This window comes from Pelobates fuscus, chromosome 4 (genome assembly GCF_036172605.1).
Source record: "Pelobates fuscus isolate aPelFus1 chromosome 4, aPelFus1.pri, whole genome shotgun sequence".
In the NCBI taxonomy this organism is placed as follows: domain Eukaryota; kingdom Metazoa; phylum Chordata; class Amphibia; order Anura; family Pelobatidae; genus Pelobates; species Pelobates fuscus.
Window position 1 is genome coordinate 378,343,158 of NC_086320.1, and position 26,849 is coordinate 378,370,006.

The 26,849-nt window shown below is 43.1% G+C and overlaps 1 protein-coding gene across 1 annotated transcript in view; it reads right to left on the minus strand.

Annotated features, from left to right (window-relative positions):
• ALS2CL (ALS2 C-terminal like) overlaps positions 1-26,277 on the minus strand; it is an 81,098-nt gene extending 54,821 nt beyond the window's left edge. Inside the window, exons 1-6 of the mRNA XM_063452825.1 lie at positions 26,227-26,277; positions 8,753-8,876; positions 4,526-4,631; positions 3,131-3,320; positions 1,536-1,601; positions 246-408 (exon numbers count right to left, since the gene is read on the minus strand). Coding sequence (XP_063308895.1) covers positions 246-408; positions 1,536-1,601; positions 3,131-3,320; positions 4,526-4,631; positions 8,753-8,839 — 612 coding nt within the window. The 5' untranslated portion in view covers positions 8,840-8,876; positions 26,227-26,277. The remainder of the gene's footprint in view (positions 1-245; positions 409-1,535; positions 1,602-3,130; positions 3,321-4,525; positions 4,632-8,752; positions 8,877-26,226) is intronic.
• Between the last annotated feature and the right edge of the window lie 572 nt (positions 26,278-26,849).

Here is a 26,849-nt window from a genome sequence, read left to right on the forward strand (position 1 = left end):
CCAGGACTCCACAGCCGTGCAGTTACAGAGTGGGGTACATCACTGTGAAATCGTAAACACGCTAATTATAATGAGACTTATATGGTGCTAGACTTTTAGGATTAGATTACCGTTATAGCATCTAGATTATGTTAGATTACAATTTAATCTTTCTGTTTGAATGGCAACATTTATACCGTGAGTCTTCTAATACCGTCCAACAAGGAAAGAAAGTGACACAGGAAATGCGGGGGGCTGCGCTTTACCTCTGCCAGCTTCCCATTGATCTGGGACAGGAACAATGAGTACGTCTGGACGTGATCTCTGAACGGCTCGGTGAAGATTCTCTGTAAAAAGACAGTCAGGGAGATATCAGCCGTCTCTCCGATCAGTGTCTTCAAACCCCTTTTATTGGTTTTCCAATAAATGCTGCAACAGAAGAAAAAAAGAAGCCTTTTAAAACTTGTTCATATTATCATTATTTAATGCATCCTTTAATGCAAAACCGAAGTAAAGAAAATGTTGGACCTTGAGGTAATCGAAGAGTCACAAAGTGATTGGTGCAGCCCAATTGTGCTTGTACCAAAACCAGATGGTGGTCTTACCATTACCTTTTGTGTCACTTTACCCCTCTCCCTCTAGCATGTAAGCTCATTGAGCAGGGCCCTCAATCCCTCTGTTCCTGTGCATCAAACTTGTCTGGTTACAATTACAGGTTTATTAGTCCACCCACTGTGAAGCGCTATAGCTTAATGCAATATCCAAATTTGACGCATATCCTATGCCAAGGGTTGATGAACTTTTGGAAAGACTTGGGAAAGCCCAGTACCTTACCACACGGGATCTAACAAATGGTTATTGGCAAGTACCAATCACAGCCCAGACAAAGGAAATAACTGTCTTCTCTACTTCAGATGGACCTTTTCAATACAAAGTATTACTATTTGGCTTATATGGGGCTCCAGCAACGTTTCAAAGAATGATGGACAGAATCCTAAAGCCACATACCTCTTATGCAGCGACATACTTGGATGATGTGGTTATACAGGGAGTCTCACTTACCAAAAATGCAAGCAGTCATTTATTTCATACTAAATGCTGATCTGACGGCAAACCCTAGTAAGTGTACTATTGGCCTAGAGGAGGCCAAATATCTAGGTTATTTCGTTGGGAGGGGGTTAGTCGAGACACAACTTGCGGAAATTGAAGTCATAGGAAATTGACCTCGACCCTTGATTTAGAAACAGGTTATGGCTTTCCTTGGTCTTTTTGGCTATTACAGGAGATTTATCTCTAATTTTGCCACCCTTAACTCAAGGTTCCCCAATCCTCAGGGACCACCAACAGTCAAGGTTTTGTCATTATCTCCATTAGAATAAAACAGGGAAATACATAAATCCTGGACTATTATGTGACATTTATTCATACCGAGGGGGTTTATTCACTAAACACCACATTATAAGGAATCGGAACCCATATTGCAATATTTAAGCTAGAATAGCTGATTTTGAAGATTTCCAATAAACCTTCCACAAGTCTCATGTTGCTCACCGTACCTTGTTGGTTTTGCGACTTTGTCAAATCCTTTGATCACAATATGATTCGTAACGGCCAGAAAATACCTGCAACAAAAATTGAAATAATCAGAATATAAAATAGATCATTTTCCCCTGCCCTTGTCTTTTCTGGGAGTTAATCACTCTCACAGGGCTGCATTGAGAATTCACAGTTAATATCACAAGTATGACCAGAGTAACCAAACTGAACGTATGTTATGTAGGATAGTTTCTGCGGCCACAGAGTGCTCTGACTTTGTCTTTCCATCACATTGAACAGCGTTCTGGATAATTTAGAAGGCAATATTTGCTGACTTCAGTTAAAAAGAAAGTGCAAAGGCTGTGGTATGTGTTAAGCCCGAATGGAAAATATTAAGCTTAAATAGAGTGAAAAAAAATACACACAACGTGTCACATCTACAAAGATTCTGCTTTTACAGGAATATCAATGCTGGTAATGTGGGACACCGCTGGAGACACGAGACTCCCACACAGTCAAGACTACTGCTTAGTGGCATTGACAAAATGTGAGTTCCTCTAACAAACCCTATCCAACCATTACAGCCCTCTTCTCCTTAACCGAGTTATGGGTAGTCTGGCCTACAAAAAGTACAAGGCACTATGCAACCATTACAGCCCTCTTCTCCTTAACCGAGTTATGGGTAGTCTGGCCTACAACTAACCGTAATGGGCCCTGTCAAACCATTACAGGCCTCTTCTCCTTAACCGAGTGATGGGTAGTCTGGCTTACAAAAAGTATAAGGCACTATATAACCATTACAGCCTCTTCTCCTGGACTGAGTGATGGGAAGTTAGTCTACAACAAACTGTGATGGGCCCTATCTAACCATTGCAGCCCTCCATTCCTGGAAATCTGCACTCTCTCTGTATTTGTCACTGGTATGCTGTCTGTCTTTCACTGCCAGCAGTCTTTCTCGCTTCCTTTCTCCCTGCCTCTCTGATTTTTATGTGTTTGGATCTCTGACCCCTGACTGTATCTCTGTTATGTGTTTGGATCTCTGTCCCTCTGTACCCCTGACTGTATCTCTGTTTAGAAAGTAGCGAGACATGGTCGGTGCAGAGACCCTGTTGGTGCTGTTTGGCCAATATATACAATATAAGGAATACCCAGCAATTCTTTTTAAATCCAATGTAATCCACTTTATTGGTATCACAGAGAGGTGAAGTCATGGCAAAGAGTTTACAAAGACCACATCTGGAATAAATAATGAACATTTCTTTACTCAGTATCTCTGGATTTTAACATCTCGCTCTCTTTCTGCACGGTGATTTGTCTAGGTCTCTCTCTCTCTCTCTCTCTGCCTCTGCATCCTCAGCTGTCTCTCAGTAGATTTTGGTTTCTTTGTGTGGCTGTCTTTTTGTGTTTCTCTGTCTCCTCACATGTTCCGCTTAGCTGGGGATGTCAGTGGTTAACATGCCTCCTTTTAAAGGAAGTATGTGAGCAAATCAGAGCTAGTTTGTGATGTACAAAGCTGCATTTTGGTGTAAAAACCACAGATTTCAGCAATGCATGTTTGGCTTCTGCTCATATCTAACCATTGCAATCTGTATTAGTGACATGTCAATATACTTACTCGGTATACACCTGTAAAAGGTTGCTTTGATTTTTCACGATGTAAATGTCGTTCACGTCCACGGACGAGTCCCCAAGACCCAGTTTAAGAGTTTTGCAACATCCAGATGTCAAATCCCAAATGGCATGAAATCTTTCATTGACCAGAAGAATAGATTTTAAGTGGTCTTTGCCCAATAAGTCACTTTCATCTATAGAACAAAAACAGCAGAATTCGATCAGTGTTCATTTTGTTGACTAACAATTCTAGTCAGATTTCAGTCAACTAACATTTTTGAGATTTAGTCGACTATAACTTAAACAATTCAGATGACTAAAATACGACTAATATTTAAATGGCTTTTCAGTCAAAAAAATGTGACTAAAACTAAATTGAAATTTTCTGCCAATGTTAACACTGATTTCTAAACAAAGAAAGTCTTGTAGGTGTGCCCAGCACTGAAATAGTTAAGTAATGCTTCTCTGTGTAACTCAGCTACTTAACTATATTGTTCAAAGCTTATAGTAAGGATACAGAATATACAGTACAGCAACGTACAGAATTCCTTTTCTATAATACATTATTTTATTACGCAATTTAAAAGACACAGAGTACTATTTATTATTATATGCTCATTACAAAATGATGGTACTCAATTCATTAAAAGAGAATGGTCACTTTTTCAATACCCTGCTTACTTATATAAAATTAAAAAAAAGAAAACTAAAATTAAATGTAGAAACCCACTTTCTTTACCTGGCAACTGGGCGCCTCCATCTTAGCTGCCTGTCAATCATTGATAAAGCAACTCACAAAACAGTCAACACAATTCTAGGAGATTTGCAAGGTTTTATTCCGCATTGTAATTTCAAGATAAGTGACCGTTCTCCACACACAGGGATAACCTGTAACTACCTCAGTCAACTCCTGTGAAATCCCTGTAATGTGATATGATCCTAAACCTGTCCGTATCCAAACTCTCTTACTCTGCCAATATATCTCAGAAAGCAAATGGTACATTGTTGCTATGTTCTCATTCAGGCATATTGAAAAGGCAAGACTCCCAAACTCAATTCAGACTGTCCCTTTAGACGAACACTATAGTCACCAGCTTATTGTATTTGTTACGGTGAGTATAGTCAATCCCTGCAGGCTTTTAAATGTAAACACTGCCTTTTTATAGAAAAGGCAGGGTTTACATTAAAGCTTAGGGACACCTCCATGGAGACACTGAACTCTCCCCATAGAGATGCATTGATACAATACATCTTTATGCTGATTGGCCAGGCTGGCATTTGGAAAATGTCAATATTATTGTCGCAAGATAAATGTGTAACCTTGCATTTGCATACGCTGTCTGGGACAGCTGGGAAATTCCGGCAAAATTTAGACTTGTTAGTGGTACGTAGTACTTACCGGGCCGCAGCAGAATATTCAATACTAATGCATTAATCCGAGATAAGATTATCAAAAAATCTTCTTCTGTTTTTAGAAATTTTGTCGCTGCAGCTTGACTGACAGTCTGTGTAGATAAAAAATAAAAATTATAAGATTTACAAACAATCACTGATGCATGTTGCCTATCATTTCTGATGTATGACTGCCCTTCAGAGAAGGTTTAACATTCTCCATTCTTTCATCTTTTATTAGACTACAATTCCCACAATTCCTATCATTCTTTGTCAGACATTTAGTTTTGCAACAAGCCCAGAGGCAAAAGTTTGCCAATTTATTTCCCAAGAGGCTAAAATATGCCATGGATGTGTTTTGTTTTTTTACTCCAGAAATTAAATTATTTCTGAATTAATATTGTGTGCATTAGTGGGTTGGCAAACAGGACTATTTCCCCATAGGCACTTTAAAAAAAATAAAAAATAGTTACTCAAATAAAACCCATTCATAATCACTACTCGGCATCTTTTGGTTTCACTCATTGACAGGTGAAAGGACACTGGCCCTAGCCACACCTCCCTGCATGTGACTTATACAGCCTTCCTAAACACTTCCTGTAAAATATAATGCTTAAACTGCCTTTATTGCACACAGGGCCGGTGCTAGGATTTTTGCCGTCCTAGGCAAAATAAAAATTTGCCGCCCCCCCCATGTGACATCACAATGCTCCACCCATATGATCTGCCATATGAATTAATGCCAGTGCTGCTCACCGTGTGTGTTTACATTAAAAAGCCTGCAGGGACCGGCTATAGATACCAGAACCACTTCATTAAGCTGCAGTGGTTCTGGGGACTATAGTGTCCCTTTAATGTGAGGTAGATTAGAGATTAGTGTCACTAATAATATACTAGATTGCCTACTTACAACCAGATGAGGATGGTGTTGGGTTCTGGCTGCAGTTTGGCTCCACTGGTCTAGTGTAGAATAGGCTCTCTGGAGGCTGTTTGTAACTGTGGTCACCAAATTCAATGTTCTGGGGGAAAGGGAAGCAGCTCCATTTTTGGGGGCCCCTTACACAGCTCAAGGTCTGGGCCCCAGGGCCTGATGGTGAGTATGCCCATAAGGCCCACCCATAAGTCCACCTATATGTTCCACCCATGAGTTCGCTCACATGGAGTGGAGTATGTAGGGGATGTGTTATTGTAGAGGATCTAATGCGTGTGCTTCTGGAATGTAGTGTATAGGGATACCAGTTTGTGTAGGTGATGCAGTGTGTTTGTGTGAAGTGGAAGCAGTGTGTGTTTGTGTATAAGGGATGTATTGTGTTTCTGGTTGTGTGTAAGGGATGTATTGTGTGAATCTGTGTTTGTATGCACAAGGGATGCAAGGTGTGTGTTTGTAAGTGTGTGCATTGAGTGTGTGAAATGCATTGTGTTTCTGTGTGTATGTAAGAGAAGCAGTGTATGTGTTTGCATTGTGTGTTTCTGTGTATGTGTGCAAAGGATGCATTGTCTTTGTGTGTAAGGGTTGCATTGTGAGTGTGCTTGCAATGGATGCATTGTGTGTTTCTCTGTGTGTAAGGGAAGCATGTTGTTTTTCTGTGTGTGTAGGGATGCATTGTATGTTTCTCTGTATGTAAAGGGATGCATTGTGTGTGTGCACGCGTAGTGTAAAAAAAAAAAAAAAAGCTCCCTGTCCTGCCCTGTCCTATAGAGCTCTCCCCTGCCCCTTAATGGTCTCTCCTCACCCCCCACCCTCCCCCAGCGGTATTTAATGGTTCCTTAGTTTACAACCATATAATTTCTCAATAGAGCACATGGTTGGTCTATACAAGGAAACGCTGATGGTCATTCACGTAAACATATCCTTGTGACAATGGTCGCTCACCCCACAAGGTTTGAGCTGGGGTGGAGGATATGTGAGAGTGCAAGGCATTGTTTTGGATGGGGTGTACATTTCTCCAAAAGTACTGCTAAATGTGGTCTGAAAAAGCCACAGGAACAATGTCTGTCTGTTTTAGTCAGAGCTATTCTGTTTTTTTAATATGGGTTCCTGGGGTGGAGCATTTGGAGTGAAGGGAGGGCCAGTGGGGTCTACTACCCTGATCGCTTCTCGCATTCCTACATTCCCTGGGTGGCCGCCATTTTGGCAGCCGAACACGTGGCAACGGCCATCTTAAACCCACGAACAGCGGTGTTTGGTCGTTGAGTGTCTGGAACTCAAAACGGATACTCGACTAGCCGAACACCGCTAAGACCTCCAGGGCTGCAGAAAACACCGAAAGAAACACATGAACGGCCCGTCGTTCGGTAGGATGAATCCCACGAACTAGGGGATTCATCCGGTTACCGACTACATTATGTCTGGTATAGCCTTTCGGGACTTTTGGGGCACGAATTGAGACCGACCGCAAGGCCAGATCGCATGGAACTATTTTCGGCTACTTTAACCCTGCAGTCGGTCAAAACTTTAACTTCCTATAACTCCCGAACCCCTGGTCTGATCTGGGTGATTTTTTGGATATGTTCCTCACCCAGATCAGGGCTACCAGGGGGTACCATATTTAAAGGTATATCACACATATTTGGGGTACATCTAAAAAGTGAGGGAAAGTATGTGCAGTATAATTGTATTATCTGTTAAGCTAAGGGGAGGAGATGTGTGGGAGGTAACATCGATATAATTGGTGTAATGTATAATTGATGCGAATCCCTCCCTTGCATAGGAGAATCTCATAAAAGCAGGAATGTTGCCATTAAACTTCAGTTCTACTCCTGATACTGTGTGTCATCCAGTGATTGGGAAAGGTGATGGGATACTATGGGACTTTATTGCTGATTGTGCTGGATATTCTCTTGGACTTATCACTTGTTCCTGCATCCTTTTAAAATATTGATGGAGTTAAGCTGTGGGAAACCAGCTCTCAGCTACAGTTTTGTTTTTACTCCCCTTCCTCCCCTCTTCTTCTTACTCCAACCTCTCCCCCCCCTCTTACTCGAACCCCTCCCCCCTCCCTGTGTTCTCCTCACCTCCTCTTCCCTGTAGCGTGGCCGAGCTCCTTTCTGGTCTGCCGTACAGGAGTTTCTGTTTCCTGTACCCGGCCGGACTGACAGGAAGTGCACACTGAGTGTTCACTTCCTATCAGTCTGGCAGGGTCGCGGACAGGAGAGGAGCTGGGGAAGGGGAGGTGAGGAGAGAGGCAGTGCGGCAGCATTTAAAGGGCCGGCGATGGCAGCTGCCTAGTTCGCCTTATAGGAAGCGCCGGCCCTGATTGCACAGTATGTTTAGGCTAGAATGTATTATCACTTGCTCTGTTAACAGCCTTCTAGACCCCTTGGGAACCTCCTTTTTGTGTTTTAATGCAGTGCAGGCTGTGTGAGTCCCAACCAGGGTCACACCGACTAGGGCTGCATAAACAGAAACAAATGCAATTTTTTTTTCTTTTTAATTCTTTATTTTTGCATTTCAATGTTTTATACAGATATTCGGTATAAACGTACCGAGAGATGTCATGACTGAAGTGTACCTTCAGTGAGTGTCGGTGAGACAAGGTAATTTAAATTCTCGTTAATGTGAATAAATGAACTGGGGTGGGTAGTCTAGGTATGTGCAGGGTTGCAGGAACGCTATGTTTTGTCCACTTGGAACCTGTAACGTTTATTCTCGTGTTAAGTTAATGTGAGGGTGCTAGCCACCGGTTAATGTACCAGATGTTGGGGTATGCTATTATGTGCTGGTGGTTAGGGGTTAAAGGTGTGACCTCGGGAATGAGTTTGTGTGTTTATGGTCGTTTTACTGGGTGGTCATTTTCCCTAGGTAGCTGGCGTGGCCTGGTGAGGTGCGGTTTGACTGTCGTGCAGATTCGGTGCTGAATTGATATATGGTATATGTGTGTGCGATTGATCCTGTTTGTGGGTATAGTGATTGATTTCGTGGGTGAACTTGTGGGTTCTTGTGTTGGTGGGGTAGTATAGTAGTATATTGTGTAAGTGGGGGGGGGTAGATATAGGAAACAAAGGGGATTTAACTTCTAAATGTCAGAGAATAGAGCAGTGACACTTCAGTGACATGATCTATTCACCAAAACTACTTAATTAAGATAGTTGGTGACTAAAGTGTCCCTTTAAGCTAGCCTCGCGTTTTACTGAGTCACAGGTCCTTGCTCATATCCGATAAGCTCAATGTTTTGACAAGTATCCATCCCACAATCTTTGAATAACTTCAAATATATAAAATAGGTCACAATACCTTAGTATGGGAGCCCTCCTGAGACTCCCTCGGGGAACTCATATGTCTTTTGTGCAGTTTCCTTGGCAGTGGTTTACCTCCCGACATCACGGGACTGCTGCCACATTTACGTTGTATTCCTTGGCTGTGTTAAAAACACGGAGTGGTTATTTCATAAAACACCCTTAATGAAACAAACTCTGCAGAGTTGTACATTAAGAAACAAGTTAATAATTAAAGTGCACTCCAGGCTTAATTTAAGCATTTCCTTATTAGGCTAACCTGTCTTTACCTTTGCGGTTTTTGTATTTGGGCTGATTTATACTGCAGTCGTTGCTGCTGCCCGAAGGAGTAGGAGTTTGAGTGCGGGGCTTAAATTTTGCGTGTTTTGTACATTCTTCTGTACATAAAAAAAATTAACATACAATCATTTAATTTACTTAATAAAGTATTAACAACAAGGCAACAATAACATGCCTGGGAAGTAGACAATGGCACAGCCACAGCACCCATCTAATTTACTGCGGTTTGGACTAGCTCTCAGCCAGGCACATATTTTACGTTTCAGTGGCTATCAGGTCCACGAGGTTGGCCCAGTAGGCCTCAAAATTCCTTCTCACTGACCACCCAAACCCAGCACTTTGTCCCAGACCAACCAACCACGGCCATAACTATTCTAGACCACCCAACCACCCACACCCAGCACTATTATAAACCACTCAAACCTGGGAACTCTTCTACACCACCCAAAGACCCACACCCAGCACTATTCTACACCACCCAACCACCGAAACCCAGTACTATTCTACACCACCCAATGACCCACACCCAGTACTATTCTAGAGCACCCAACTGCCCATACCCAGCATTCTTCTACACCACCCAACGACATACACCCAGCACTATTCTACACCACCCAACGACATACACCCAGCACTATTCTACACCACCCAACGACATACACCCAGCACTATTCTACACCACCCAACACGACATACACCCAGCACTATTCTACACCACCCAACACGACATACACCCAGCACTATTCTACACCACCCAACACGACATACACCCAGCACTATTCTACACCACCCAGCGACATACACCCAGCACTATTCTACACCACCTAACGACATACACCCAGCACTATTCTACACCACCCAACGACATACACCCAGCACTATTCTACACCACCCAACGACATACACCCAGTACTATTCTACACCACCCAACGACATACACCCAGCACTATTCTACACCACCCAACGACATACACCCAGCACTATTCTACACCACCCAACGACATACACCCAGTACTATTCTACACCACCCAACGACATACACCCAGCACTATTCTAGACCACTTAACCTCCGAAACCCAGCACTATTCTAGAGCCCATACACAGCACTCTTCTTTACCACCCAACCACCAGCACTTTCAAGCAGTCAGTCAACTGGGATATTTTAAATAGACCTATGGAGAGCTCTTAAAGAATTAAGTGACCTCAAACAAACAAAACTAAACAATGAATAAAAACCAAATAAGCCCCTCCCATTAGTATAAACCCAGTAGCGCTTTACATGCTGTGATTTATTTATTAGTAGTATGTAAAGTTTCCAGTTTGTTGCTATCTTGTTACAATTTACTTTGCGGTTTGTTTTATGTCTTTATGAGCAGGGCATTCACTTTCTATATTTACACAACACATTGCTCCCTAGTGCTGCAGCATTGCACAAGATTTAATGGGTTTCCAACAAATTTAATGCAAATAAAACCCATTCATAATCACTACTCGGCATCTTTTGGTTTCACTCATTGACAGGTGAAAGGACACTGGATTTACAGCCTGGAGACAAATTATCTGTGACAAATAATCCGACACATTGCAGATTGTAAACCAGGAAATGATCCCACAAATACTCGGCTGCTTAGCTCAATGACAGGGACTGCAGACAAACCCACAGCCCTGGAAACAGGTTAACCTTTTCCATGTTCTACTATGGCACTCCACAGTTTATGGACTACATCTCCCATGATGCTTTGCCAGTATTATGGCTGTAAGAGGAGGCTGTAGGAGATGTAGTCCACAACGTCTGGAGTGCTGGAGGCTGCCTACCCCTGCTCTACATCCTAGTAATGCGGAATGGGGATTATTCTATATCTGTAAATGGACCTTACGTTATAGGTGCTGCATAGAGCAGAGCTTGGAGGCGGGTTCTGAACCAGGCAAGGTAAGTTGGGAAGAGGTCTGGATGCAAGGTTGGTCACTTTAGTTCTTTTAGCAAATACCACTAATGAGTAGTGTAATCATACCCAGGGCCTGTGAACACAGTGAGTTATATGGAGAGTAGATGCATTATATAAAGTAAGATGAATTTGCAGACGCCTATATCCCTATAGTCAGTGGCTGGCAGTGGCATCGGTTTCACTCTGTTTAATAATTACAGGATTTAGGCAAGGTTTCTAGAAATAGCTGCAGTTTGTTACAGTTTATACATTGTAAACGGTATAAAATATCCACCAGAGGAGTGAGGCTCACAGAATCAGGTTATTGACAGTAGGTGTTCACCCCTAGATTAAAGATAACAGGCATTCTGCCGCTAGCTACATTTCTATTTAAACACATAAAATACCTTAGTTTGCTGAAATGTTTTATATGTGAAAAGTGTGTCCTCTTTTTTTTCTATTTTACAAAAAGTGCGGATAGAAATTGGAACATTTATAAATAAAGTCAATTATTATTATTACTATTATTGTTGGTATTTATATAGCGCCAGCTTATTCCGCAGCGCTTTACAATTAGAGGGGAATTTACCAAATGAGACAATAACAAAATGTATTAGGAACAATAGGTAGTTGAGGACCCTGCTCAAAGGAGCTTACAGTCTAGAGGAGGTGGGGTATAAAAACACAATAGGAAGGCTACTGAGAGAGACAGCAAATAGACATGGTGGGAAAGTAGCAGAGGTGGAGGTGAGAGAGGAGTGTGGCCCTTTAGGAGAGAGCAAGAGGGAGGTTTGAGAGATAGAAGTTGCTCTTGGAGGCCATAATAAGCATTCCTGAAAAGATGGGTTTTGAGGGACTTAAAGGATTGAAGACTAGGGGAGAGTCTGACAGGGGTAGACAGGCTGTTCCAAAGGAAAGAAGCCACCAGTGAGAAGTCTTGCAGGCGTGAATTTGCAGTAAGGGTGCGAGCAGCAGAAAGGAGAAGGTCACCAGTAGAGCAGAGAGACCAAGAAGGGGAATACCTTTGAATCAGTGAAGAAATGTAAGAGGGGCTAGAGCTGGTTAGAGCATTATAGGTGTTAGTATTTTAAAATTGACACCTGTAGGATACAGAAAGCCAGTGTGTCAGGGTACCTGAAGTCTCTACCTCCGAGAGAGGTAGAGACTTAGACGTTCATCCGTCCGGACGCCATGTTTCCTCTGTTCCTCGCGGTCGACCCGGTCACACAAACGCCGGCCGCGAGGGAGTCTCTTCCTTTTGTAGCATGGTGCCCGGAGGCCGACGTCATCACGCCAATCCGGAACGACCTGTCACTCAGTCCGAGACAGACTAATCAGGTTTCGTCGGAGGCGTGTCTATCCTCTCTAGCCAGGGTATTTAAACATACTTCGCCCTGTTGCTCATTGCCCTGTCGTGGTTCTAGCCTGTCTAGTCACACAGTGCTCTGGTGTTTCTCAGTTATCCTTTTGGTTTCGACCCGGCTTGTTTCCTTACTCTGTTTACCTCCGTTATCCTTGACCCGGCTTGTTCCTCGCTTACCTGTCTTCTCGTTCCCTCGACCTCGGCTTGTCTCTGACCATTCTCTATACTCTCTGTACGTTAGCCCGGCCATTCTAAGGACCGGTATACGTACCCTGTACCTGTTTGTACTTTGCGTGTTGGATCCCTGTCCCGATCCTGACATTACGACAGGGCCAATGGATCCTGCAGGTACAAACAGTCAGGTTGGTTCCTCTGATTCCAGGTTTGACGCCATGGAACACAGAATGGACCAAATGGCCTTAGCACTACAGGCATTGTTGTCTCGTGCTAATAATCCTCCAGAGGAGACGCGTCCTACTCCTATTTCCTCTGTAGGTTCAGGCCTAGAGGTAGCTACTGTAGGTGCCTCTTCCCGTGTTACTCCACCTGTACGTTATGGTGGGTCACCTGAGAAGTGTCGTGGTTTTTTAAACCAGATCAGCATTCACTTTGAATTGCAACCTCGCTCCTATCCTACCGATAGGGCAAAGGTTGGGTTTATTATCACCTTACTCATTGAGAAAGCTCTGAGATGGGCTAACCCATTATGGGAGAACGATAACCCGTTGGTATACAATTATACTGCCTTTGTAGCTGCTTTTAGAAGAACTTTTGACCCCCCTGGTAGAAAGGTCAATGCAGCCAGATTACTGTTGCGCCTGAGACAGGAGAACCGAACATTAGTGGATTATGCACTAGAGTTCAGGTCTCTGGCGTCAGAAGTTAAGTGGAATGAACAGGCTTATATGGATGTATTCTTGAACGGGTTATCAGATGTTATCCTTGACGAAATTGCTACTAGGGAGCTACCAGAGAATTTAGAGGACTTAATTTCGTTCATTTCTCGTATTGATGAACGTATAAGAGAAAGACAGAACACTCGAGAGAGGAACCTAAGACCTGCCTTTAAATTAGCACCTGCATTTCTAAGTCCTGAGTCCAATACCTCACTAATTCCTGAACCTATGCAGATAGGCAATACTCATCTCTCAGAAGAGGAGAGACTGTACAGGAGAAGGGAGGGATTGTGTATGTATTGTGGAGTCAGAGGTCATTTACGCCTGAATTGTCCTGTTCGCTCGGGAAACGCCCGCACCTAAGTTTCTCTAGAGGACAGGCCTTGGGTGTTTCTATTTTGTCCTCTACGCATAATTACAAAAATCACAGGCTTTTACTACCAGTTTCTTTAACATGGAAGAGGGAAGTACTTAAGACCGTGGCATTGATAGATTCCGGCGCTGCTGAGAATTTTATCGACCAAGCCTTTGCCACTAAGCACACTATTCCTTCCCAGTTAAGAGAGACCCCCTTGGCCGTTGAGGCCATTGATGGTAGACCACTACTCGAGCCTGTTATTACTCGTGAGACTATATCCATGAGCCTGTCTGTTGGTATCTTACACGAGGAGAGTATATCTCTTATGCTTATTTCGTCCCCTTCCGTTCCCATAGTCCTGGGGTATCCATGGTTAAAGAGACATAACCCTACTATCGATTGGGAGTTAGGGGAGATACTTTCGTGGGGTCAGGGTTGTCAGGAGAGGTGTTTACAGAAGGTATCCCCTTTGGCTGTAATTTACACACCTGACACTACTACCCAGCCTAAAGAGAGACAGATACCTCCTTTGTACATGGACTTAAAGGCAGTATTCGATAAAAAGAACGCTGATACTCTACCTCCACACAGGTCCTTTGATTGTAAAATTAACCTATTACCTGGTACCATGCCTCCTAGGGGCAATGTATACCCTCTATCCACTAAAGAGAATGCTGTTTTAGAGGAGTATATTCAGGAGAATTTAGACAAGGGATTTATCAGGAGATCCTCATCTCCTGCCGGGGCTGGGTTCTTTTTTGTTAAGAAGAAGGATGGGTCGCTCAGACCTTGTATCGATTATCGAGGGTTGAATAAAATAACCATCAGGAATGCCTATCCTATCCCCTTGATTACAGAACTCTTTGATCGGTTAAAGGGCTCTAAGATTTTCACCAAGTTGGACCTCAGAGGGGCGTACAACTTGGTGAGAATTCAGCAAGGCCATGAGTGGAAGACAGCGTTTAATACCCGCTATGGTCATTATGAGTATACGGTCATGCCTTTTGGTCTCTGTAACGCACCTGCAGTTTTCCAAGATTTGATTAACGAAGTTCTTAGGGAATTTCAACATGATTGTGTTATTGTCTACCTGGATGACATACTCATACACTCTAAAGAGATTGAGATCCACCATCGACAAGTCAGACAGGTATTACACAAACTTTTACAACATGGTTTGTACTGTAAACTTGAGAAATGCAGTTTTGACCAGACCCAGATAGACTTTCTTGGATACGTGATTTCTGGGGAGGGCTTTAAGATGGATCCTGACAAACTCCAGTCTATTTTAGATTGGCCATTGCCTCAGGGACTCAAAGCTATTCAAAGATTTATTGGCTTCTCTAATTATTATAGACGCTTCATTAAGGGCTACTCGTCTATTATTGCGCCCATCACCAATATGACCAAACAAGGGGCGGATACTAAGACATGGTCTACTGATGCTCTAGCTGCTTTCAAGAGTCTCAAAGAACTTTTTGCTTCTGCTCCAATACTAGTCCATCCGGATACGACCTTACCGTTCCTGCTCGAGGTCGATGCCTCTGAGACAGGAGTAGGGGCGGTTCTGTCACAAAGATTGGGGGTAGATAAACCATTGCACCCATGTGGTTTTTTTTCTAAGAAACTTTCGGGCCCTGAGAGCAGATATGACATCGGCGACAGAGAACTCTTAGCAGTCATTAAAGCCTTAAAGGAATGGAGACATTTATTAGAGGGAACCTTACACCCTATTACTATCCTGACGGACCACAAGAACTTGTCCTACATTGGGGAGGCTAAGCGCCTGTCCTCTAGGCAGGCTCGTTGGTCCTTATTCCTGACTCACTTCAACTATGTGCTGACTTATAGACCTGGTTCTAAAAATTCTAAAGCCGATGCCTTATCTCGCCAGTATGAACCTTCTACTGTACCTGAGCCGGTCCTTTCCTCTATAGTTCCGAAATGCAATATTGTTGCTAATACGAATCTCAGGATTCATTCTCCGTTACTGGCCGAGATCGTTAAGCTACAACATTTAGCACCTAGACAGACTCCTGTGGGTCGACATTTCGTTCCTCCTGCTCTTCAACTGGAACTGTTGCAGTGTTTCCATAACAGCAAGATGGCGGGACATCCTGGTATTCGCAAGACTTTTGCGTTGATCTCTAAGGATTTCTGGTGGCCTGCTTTACGTAGGGATACTAAAGATTTCATCGCTGCATGTGAGGTTTGTACTAAGACCAAACAACCTCATACGCTTCCTTGTGGATTCCTGCACCCCTTAGAAGTTCCAGAGAAGCCGTGGTCCTGCTTGGCCATGGACTTTATTGTCGATCTACCTATCTCTAAAAGACAGACTGTTATCCTCACCGTGGTTGACAGATTCACTAAGATGGCACACTTCATTCCTCTGCCTAAACTTCCATCTTCTCCCGAATTGGCCGAGATATTCGCTAGGGAGATTTTTCGCCTACATGGGATACCCTCTCAAATTGTGTCTGACAGAGGTTCCCAATTTATTTCCCGTTTTTGGAGGTCCTTCTGTTCGCAACTTGGTATCAAATTGAACTTTTCTTCTGCCTATCACCCTCAGTCTAATGGAGCTGCTGAACGTACCAACCAGAAAATTGAACAATATTTGCGATGTTTTGTTTCCGAACACCAGGATGATTGGGTCGGTTTGATTCCTTGGGCAGAGTTTGCACACAACAATCTCGTTTGCGATTCTACTCATTCAAGCCCCTTCTTCATGAATTATGGCTTTCACCCGTCTATTCTTCCTTCGGCTTCTCCTTCCCAGGGGGTGCCGTCGGTTGATGTTCATGTTGCTAATTTGAGGAAGTTGTGGGATCAAACTCGGCAAATCCTTACGCACAATTCTATGCTGGTTAAGAAACATGCTGATAAACGTAGAAGGGCGGCTCCGCTCTTTGTTCCGGGTGATAGGGTATGGTTGAGCACGAGGAACATCCGTTTAAAGGTGCCCTCCATGAAGTTCGCTCCCCGGTATATTGGACCTTACAGGGTGTTGTCTCGTATCAATCCAGTTGCGTATCGTCTAGCTCTTCCTGATACCTTACGCATCCCTAACTCGTTTCATGTGTCGTTGCTGAAACCTCTTATTTGTAACAGGTTCTCCTCCACAATAGCCCCTCCTTGTCCTGTTCAGGTGGAGGGTCAGGAGGAGTATGAGGTTAACTCTATTATTGATTCTCGTATCTCCCGGGGGAAAGTACAATATCTGGTCGATTGGAAGGGATACGGTCCTGAGGAGAGGAGTTGGGTACCTCAGGAGGATGTTCATGCTCCTCGTCTCCGCAGGGCGTATCACTCTCGCTTTCCATCTCGTCCCGGTTCTTTCCGCCCGGTGGGCGTATCTGAGGGGGGGGGTACTGTCAGGGTACCTGAAGTCTCTACCTCCGAGAGAGGTAGAGACTTAGACGTTCATCCGTCCGGACGCCATGTTTCCTCTGTTCCTCGCGGTCGACCCGGTCACACAAACGCCGGCCGCGAGGGAGTCTCTTCCTTTTGTAGCATGGTGCCCGGAGGCCGACGTCATCACGCCAATCCGGAACGACCTGTCACTCAGTCCGAGACAGACTAATCAGGTTTCGTCGGAGGCGTGTCTATCCTCTCTAGCCAGGGTATTTAAACATACTTCGCCCTGTTGCTCATTGCCCTGTCGTGGTTCTAGCCTGTCTAGTCACACAGTGCTCTGGTGTTTCTCAGTTATCCTTTTGGTTTCGACCCGGCTTGTTTCCTTACTCTGTTTACCTCCGTTATCCTTGACCCGGCTTGTTCCTCGCTTACCTGTCTTCTCGTTCCCTCGACCTCGGCTTGTCTCTGACCATTCTCTATACTCTCTGTACGTTAGCCCGGCCATTCTAAGGACCGGTATACGTACCCTGTACCTGTTTGTACTTTGCGTGTTGGATCCCTGTCCCGATCCTGACACAGTGTAAGGATCGACAGAGGTGTGAGGTGTGAGAGGAGCGACAGGAGAGATAGATCCTGGCAGCAGCATTCACCACAGATTGTAGGGGGGCAATACGGCTTCTGGGGAGACCAATTAGGAGAGAATTACAGAAATCCATGCAAGAAATGACTAGAGCATGAACAAGCTCCTTGGCAGGATCTTGCGGGCAATGTTTTTAAGCTGGAATAAACAGGTTTTAGCAACAGACTGGACATGAGGCGCAAAGGTGAGGCCAGGATCAAAAATGACACCAAGCTTGAAAGGATGGGGTGAGGCAGGTACTGTCAACCTGCAGGGAGGGTGAAGGAGGAGAATCAGCAATATGAGGAGGGAAAAAAAAGAAACTCAGTTTTAGAGAGATTGAGTTTCAGAGAGCGGGAGGACATCCAACCAGAGATAGAAGAGAGGCAATTGGTGACACGTTGTAGGACAGCAGGAGAGAGGTCAGGGGAGGAGAGGAATATCTGGATGTCATCGGCGTACAAGTGGTAGTGGAATCCAAATTAATTAATGAGTTTACCAAGAGAGGCAGTATAGAGCGAGAACTAAAGGGGACCAAGAACTAAACCTTGAGGAGAGAAGGTGTCGCTGGAAAAAGAGACACGGGTGGAGCGTTTGGAGAGATAGGAGGAGAACCATGAGAGGGCTGTGTCATAGAGACCAAGAGATTGAAGAGTTAGGAGAAGGAGGCCATGATCAACAGTGTCAAAGGCAGCAGAGAGGCCATGAAGAATTAGTATGGAGTAGTGGCCTTTGGATTTAGCTGCAATTTGATCATTTGTAACTCTAGTCAGAGCAGTCTCTGTGGAGTGGAGTGGGCAGAATCCAGACTGAAGAGGGTCAAGGAGAGAGTTGGAATTGAGAAAGCAAGTCAGATGGGTAAAGACAATTCTTTCCAAGACCTCTAAGGAGAAAGGGAACAGGGATACTGGGCAATAGTTGGAAGCGGAAGTAGGGTCAAGAGATGTCTTTTTGAAGACAGGTACAACAGTAGCATGTTTAAGGGGAGCTGGGACAACACCAGAAGAAAGAGAGCATTTGAAGATGTGTGTTAATGACTGCACCAGATAAGGGGCGAGAGATCTGATGAGGTGGGACAGGATGGGATCAAGCGGACACCTGGTGGGACGAGAGGAAAGGAGAAGCGCAGCCACCTCCTGTTCAGTAGCTGGAGAGAAGTCTTGGAGGGTAGGGATGGCATGGTCCAAGTGAGGTTGAGATAGAGAGGGGAGAGAATTAGCGGTTTAATCTTGTCAGTAAAGTAACATGCAAAGCTATCAGCTGAAAGATAAGTTTGTAGGGTGGCAAAAGCAGGGCGAAGAAGAGAATTAAAATTATTAAAGAGATGACTAGGATTGCAGGAGCATGAACTAATGAGAGAAGAAAAGTAGGACTGTTTTGCAAGGGTGAGGGCTGTGCTGTATGAATGCAAGACAAGGTGCGAGACTTCCTCCAGCAGCGTTCAGCTGAAAGGGAGCATCTCTGCAGGTAGCGTGTTGACTTAGTGTGCCACGGTTGGAGGCGCTCCCTCCTTGAGGTGCGTGCTTGGAGCAGGGCTGCAGCGTCTAGGGCATAGGTGAGGGTAGCATTTTATGAGGAGATAGCCAGAGAGGGACAGGAGAGGGTAAGGATGGATGAGAGTTCAGAATGGATATCAGTCGAGAGCTGGAGATCAAGATAATTCAAATTCCTCCTGAGTTGAGGGGGATTAGTCAATCAGACAACGGGTCCTGTTACTTACTGGTTTGGTTAGCTCAGTGGAGATAAACTCAAGAAGCAGCAACTGCCCAGAACACCTGTCTTGAAAAGACTTCTCATTGAGCTGCATTGGGAAGTCTGTGATTGGACAGCCACAGAAAGTCTGGGCGGGCTTAGCAGGGGAGGGCTTGCAAAGGCTGCAGACAAGATATCTGCAGCGTTTGCAAGCGGTTTTTATATATGTCATAATTGCAAATACAAACAATGTATGATTAAACATGTGCATGTTTTCATTGAGGTATACATACTAAATAGTGATTAAAATGAACACTATAGGGTCAGGAACACAAACCTGTATTCCTGACCCTATAGTGTTAAAACCACCATCTAGCCCCCCTCTAAAAAGACTCACCAGAACAAATGCATTAAGCTGTAGTTGTTCTGGTGACTATAGTGTCCCCTTAATAGAGTGTATATATTGCAAAACAGATGCCATTAAGGCTTAAAAAAAAAAAAAAAAGTCAAAATGTTGCCATGTCTATCTGACAGCTATAAAAATAAAGTTACACTAAACCCACTTTTAGAAAATCAAAATCTTATTTCAAATTTGCAAATTTGCCAATTGGATTTGTAGATTCCTAATGACACGGATGGACATTTCTTTTCTGCACGCTCTCTTGAACAACCAGGACATTTCCAGAGAGCTGCTCGGGAAGGATTCAGCATTGGGTGTGCAGGTTTTAATGACAGTTTCCTGGGCTGGTTCCTCTCGATATATTTATCATAGGGAGGCATTATTGCTCTTCTATAATTAGCGCTCATCAGTTTCCTACTCTAAGGTTTACAGGGTTCCCAAATATGCCATAACATAGCATTAAATTATATGCATGTAACATAGTAGGATATTACTTGGACAAAAAAAAAAAAAAAAAGGATTACGAATTATATTGCCACGTTCATCTCACTGCTTTATAAATATATCATATATTCCTATATTTTGTTCTTTAGTTTTAAAAGTTCAAGAAAAGCTTGAGGCTGAATAATTTATAAATAGTTGCGACGTTAAGCCATATTGACTCTACTGCCAGTCAACAATGAACAAACGTCCTCGTGGCTCTCCTCCAGAGACAATGCAGGTTCAGCTCCAATTACCCCAGGGCATCGTTTCTTGGTGGTATGTTTCACTCAGGTGAGTCAAAACTGCACCAGGTAGGTACCCAACATGTGCCAAGCAATTCCTAGCTCAAAGTTAAATTCAGTGGGACCATTGATGATATATGTCATTATAACAATCTGTTATTTAAAGGGTCATCTTCCAGAATGGAGTGACCTTCAGGGCTGCACACAATGTCCATAGCTACACAAGGAGGTCATACCATGCTGCCATGAGCTTTTTAGGTACCAGCATTTGAGTGTCAATATTTTTTTTTTCTTGTGAAAAGTTTTAAAATATATATTTTACAGTCTAAATACCATACCTTAAAGAAGGAAGAGCTGACTTGATTTACTGAACTCGCTGTGGCTAAGGCCACGTGACGTTGAAAGTCTTTGTGGTTTTGCGCTAATAAGCTATACGTCAGGGGTTTCTAAATCATCTTCTGCTTTACACAGCAATTTAAACATTTTGCAATTACAGACACAACAGGATTTTTGCATTTCCTCTGCACCCTTACCAGCTCTTGGGCAATTCCTCTCCATTAGAATATAACTTTAGGATACGGTACATTGTTTTATGATAAAGGGACAAAAATTATACAAATGTACAACATCTCCTGCTATTTTTAATCTAGGACATTGATAATAACAAAAGAAAAAATACCCAGAAAATTGAAAAATAAAAATACTTAAATGTAAAATTCCCAAATATTTTGCACTTGCGCAAAAAGAATCCGTAGCACTTTGACTACTTCCTGACCAGGCTGTATCCATCAATCTATGGGATCTCATCATATCCCCTAAACTCCTGTAGATCATCCATACCTTGCCGTCCATCACCCATACCTTGCCGTCCATCACCCATACCTTGCCGTCCATCACCCATACCTTGCCGTCCATCACCCATACCTTGCCGTCCATCACCCATACCTTGCCGTCCATCACCCATACCTTGCCGTCCATCATCCATACCTTGCCGTCCATCATCCATACCTTGCCGTCCATCATCCATACCTTGCCGTCCATCATCCATACCTTGCCGTCCATCATCCATACCTTGCCGTCCATTATCCATACCTTGCCGGCCATCATCCATACCTTGCCGTCCATCACCCATACCTTGCCGTCCATCACCCATACCTTGCCGTCCATCACCCATACCTTGCCGTCCATCACCCATACCTTGACGTCCATCATCCATACCTTACTGTCCATCATCCATACCTTGCCGTCCATCATGCATACCTTGCTGTCCATCATCCATACCTTGCTGTCCATCATCCATACCTATTTGCACTGTGTTCTGCTACATTTCTCATATCTGTCCTGAACACTTACTGCTGACAAAATGTTCCTGGAAACATATAAACACGTATTAACTGTTCCGGAATATGTATTAACTGTTATGATTGCTGCTGGTTTTATCACTTTTATAATTTTTTGCTGCACATTGTTTAGCGCTGTCCACGTTTTTGGGTAATGTATTAACTGTTAACTTGCAGATTTCTTTATAAATAAAGTGAGATCATTGCAACGCTCATACATTTGTTAAAGGAACACTAATGCTACAGTATTCCTGTCCCTAGTTAGTTTCAGTATCCCCGCAGTCTGCATTAAACTAAGAAAAAATAAAATATAAAATAGTGGATCTACTTATATTCTTTCCAGCGTTGAGTCTTCCTCAGCACTGCAGCACACCACCCAGAGCGTGATGTCATCCTGGAGGCGTGCCTCCTGGATGAGGTACAATCCAATTCTCCACATTGCATGTAATGATTCTCCATGGAAGACTGTGACAGCACTGCGCATGCATGTGTGACATCACAGTACGTTCGGCTACGAGAGCCAGGATGCACGTTCCCGGTACGCATACCCAAAGTGCTTGGAGGCGTGGCTTGAAGCCATGCTTCCAAGCCTTCTAACTAGTAAAATATTTAGATATGGGGGAACAACTGTAGGTACTATACAGATCTAGATGAAGTTATTATAGTGAGTACAGTGTTCCTTGAAGTAATTAAAGACACGTCTGCCCCTCTGCTGAACTGGAGACTTATCCTAAATATTGTATTATTGGTTAATGGGGAAATGTAATAGCCCGCCATAATTAAAAAAAAAATTATAAAAAAAGTCGGAGGGGAAAAAAACCTCACAAAATCTAATCATTTGCTTTGCTGTGGCAAATCATAGTCTTGTGCACAGTGTGTTTCACCTGGTACAAACAAATGAAAAAAGTATTTTAATCTGCGCTGGTTTAATAAGAATCCTCAGGTAAGTCCTGGATGGATCGATTTGTTCGGGTGTGGATTTAAAAGGAGTTTGATTTGTACCAGCTGAAATGCACTTCATGCCAAGTAAACAGCAACTTAAACTGTGCGCAGAAATCTCACCATGGCACTACATAGCGGGTTAAAGGAACACGGTGCCGTGTCTTATTCGAGATCATTCCATTTACTGAAATAGTTTTCATCTGTGGGTATTCGTGTTCGGAAAATTACACAAACACTCGCTGCTTGATTCACAACCAAACTAAAAATCTAATATATATTATCTCATTTCATTTTATCGTCTAATATTTTTTACACTTTAGTTTTCTTGACTAAAACATTGCTGGTTTGTGATCGAGTCATATTCTAAACTCCGTATTATGGCAAATTAATCTCCAAATGGCAGAAATAGCCAGACTGCTGCGCAGGATTTTACCCTAAATCTTGTCATTCCAACGGCAATTCAGAGTTTAGTGAATAATCCCCTGATTGTATTACGATTCCCAATTGTATCCACTCCTTCTCTGTCAGCTGTCCTGCACCTGGTACTTGACCTTGAAATGATCAAATGGAAACATAACTTACAATAACGCTGGGAATGGGAGATTCTCATAGAACTTGGTGGAGTCTCAGCAGATTCTCAGCTTTCGTTTCTGTATTTTTCCAGTAGATAAAACCAGCCGATTCTGTGCTGGAGCTAAACAGCTTCACCTATCGCCTGCGAGGCTAGTCTGTGAGCTAGCAGTAATTAACCTCTCCTCCCTGGTTTGAAGACAAGTTCTAACAATTTCCTGCCAGTTAACACATTGTGTAATTACTTTCCCTCCTGAAGGGGTGGCCTTGCCAGAACAGTCACTTCTCTGTAAATTATACCATTGACTATAAACACTGAAAATCAGCTATACAACATGCACATTTTTTGTTCCCGTTTCCTTTTACATTTAAATAAAAAATCAGAAAAATTGCATCACAATTCTGGTCAGTCCGGACACAGAATGGGTACACACCAGACATGAGTAGGAGAAATATTGCAGGTTTGGCATGAATGTTTTCGTGCCAAAATTTTGACGCATTTTCTGCTTGCCCCAATTTTTTCCCCCTGTTCGCTCCCTTCTTGACAGTTTTTTTTGTCGGTATAATGTTGGTGCACTCGATGTGTATAAAAGAGGTGCTAGAGTACACGTAGGTTTTCTTTTCCCAACACTGTCAGCAGGTAAGTAGCAATTGTGATCTTTCTTTTTATTTAAGGACTAAAAAAAAAAATGCTTTAGGTTGCAAATGCGTCTATTGTTTTCCTAGCGATCTGAATCATTTGTCTGATTCTGTGAATGTAATCACTGGTAAAGTCATTAGGAATAAAAATGGAGCCAAAAAATCTGAATGAGTAATAAAAAGTGTCAGGAAAACAGATTATATTAGTGCATTACAGAAAAGACAAAAAAAGTGTGTAAAGGTGGACTAATCATGTTATACATAAGAAAAATCATGCATTTTCACAATACTGGCAACCACGTGCACGCAAAGGTAACAACTTCCATTAATCCTCCTCTCTGTCTGCTCTCCGTATACTGACTGCCAGGTGAGAAGGACAGCGCTTATAGCAACGACTATAAACGTGATTTAAAGGGAGCTAAGATGGAGGCACCCAGCTGCAACCTTTAACGTTATTCTTCTCTCTATACAAATACAGGTTTGTAAATATAGGGGATAAATAAACATAGCATAAACGTTCTCCTTTAATTCCGAGGGCACTGAAGCTGCATTCCTACACATTAAGCCAATAAGCATGAAACCTAATATTACTCTGTAATGTACTGGGTGAGAGGTAAACCGCTGGATACATTTATTTGATTGTAAAATAATAATAATGTCCTTGAAAGCCTACAGCCATTTTACAGTGTCAGAATAACATGGTGTAAGAGCAAGTCTCAGGGTTGCAAACAGAAAGGTCCAGAAATATATCAAGGCCATGCAGCCATTTTATTCTAAAAGTGACACTAAACACCAAAATCGCCACATTTCAAAATAACAATCAATGCACCATAAGCACAGCAGGAAGAGTGCGGGGGCACAATCACACGCTGCATCCGGTCTGCTCCAACAGGTGAAGCCAAGTGTGGCTCTATTCTGCCAAGTGTGGCTGTCCCAGGCCTTTGTGCGGTGGCCGAGAAGGCGTGGTTGGTAATAACTGCATGCTGATGTAGAATCCAGGAAGCAGTGGATTTTTTTATTTTAACCTTTTTTTTTTTTTTTTTTTACGGTTTGCAGTCACTGATGTTTACACTAGTCCTTTGTTCAAGTCAAGACACTAGGAGTGTCCAACCTGACTCAGCTAGAGAATCAGTCACGGATATCGGTTGTTGATAAACGTATTTTCTAGAAGTACCTAAATGAGTGCAACAGTCTTATTCCAAGGATTATAAATCAAACCATGGATTGGCCACTATTCCCTACACAGGCTGGAGGGTCATACAGGGTTATCGAGCAGGTATTGAACTAGTCCTGAGTCAGTAAACGCTTACTTTTTCTGCCATTTTAAACAAAACCCAAATAGAATTCCTACTATAGATTAACTCATATGAAATGTTTTAGGACGTACACAAGTATGTGTCCTATAGATTATCCAGTAACGGTTGCATTTGCAGTATCTGGGAAAAGACACCAAGCATGAGTTCATAACCCCTGAATATTGTATCCATACTCCTGATTTTAGACATCTGAATATTTGGGGATCATTTGGATACAAGAGAATGTGTTCTGGGGTAAGAGATTCAAGTGATATGAGCAAAATGACCTATGACTCTATAGGCAGAGACAGAGGTAACGTGAGCCTCCGAGAATAGTGAATTGAGTTCTAAAGTTTATTGACGATACTAACATCAAGTAGCTGCCTGTCAACAAACAAGGACATTCTTTGCACAAAACTTTCTCAATCGTTTTAAAAACTTCAGACATTAACAACAAGGCCCCAGGGCTTGCAATCTTTACATGACCAGTTGGAGTTAAAAAGCAATCAAACCAGTGGAACTGGCCCACTTCTACAAAGCAAAAGCCTTTTCATAAAAACTTTCACTATCCTGCTCTGAATCCCATTCCTTGATATTAAGGATGTGATACCGTTTTCTCCAATAAACTATTATTTGAATAATTTTTTGTGTTAATAGAATTTTTACATGATAATTTATAAACCAAAGAATAACTTTGTATGGCGGAAAGGAACGTAGACCCCCAGTGCCCCCAGGTAGCTATATCACCACGAAGTAAAGGGTATGACGGGTCATGAATTTAAATGACAGCGATTGTAAGGATGGGTGGCAATGTGCTGGGGGTATAATAGAGGAAGGGAAGCCACAGAGGATAGACTGAGGGCATTATTCACTAAAAGAGGAATAGCAGAGAGTTATCAAGAGAATGCAATATTTTAGAAGATAAAAAGAAAACTCAAAAATAGAGAAAACGTATACCCTCCACAACTTTTTTTTTTTTCAGATTTTGGCCAAAAACTTCCCTCCTCAGTTCCCCACGATAAATCTGCAGTGAGTGACCCAGCGTTCTGTATGTGGGTCACCGTCTTACCTTGGGCAGCAGAACGTAGGCAGTGCACACCTTCCATCCAATGTAATGACACACAGACTATTTTCAGAGCTGCAGGCACTACATGTTTGGGAGGGGAGCACCCTCTCACCCCTCGCCCCTCCTATTGGCATGTGGTTTAGCTGATGTGACAACTATCCCAGCCAGCTATTAACCCCATGTGTAATACTTGTCTGTACAGGCAGCTATTAGTAAGTGGGTCATGCAGACATACACATGGCTTTGTTAACCCCATGAATGCCGCACCTTGCTCTGACACAGCATGTGTTAAATAGATTAACTCACTGTCAGTCATCAGATGTTGGGTAGCTGGAGGATTAAGGACAGATAAAAATAGATGGTAAAGATACTTTGACACCTCTCCTGCCATTATACACTGTAACACGGGGGCTGGCGTAACAAGGGGGAGCATCTACATGTAGCACCTTTCTAGTAGTGAAAGCAAATGTCATTCCACCTGGTGCTGTGATGTCAGAGTGGGAGCAGGGTTTATATTAGAGTCGTTTTACTGACTGGACCTGGCTCCACCCCTGGTGCTGTGATGTCAGAGTGGGAGCAGCGTTTATATTAGAGTCGTTTTACTGACTGGACATGGCTCCACCCCT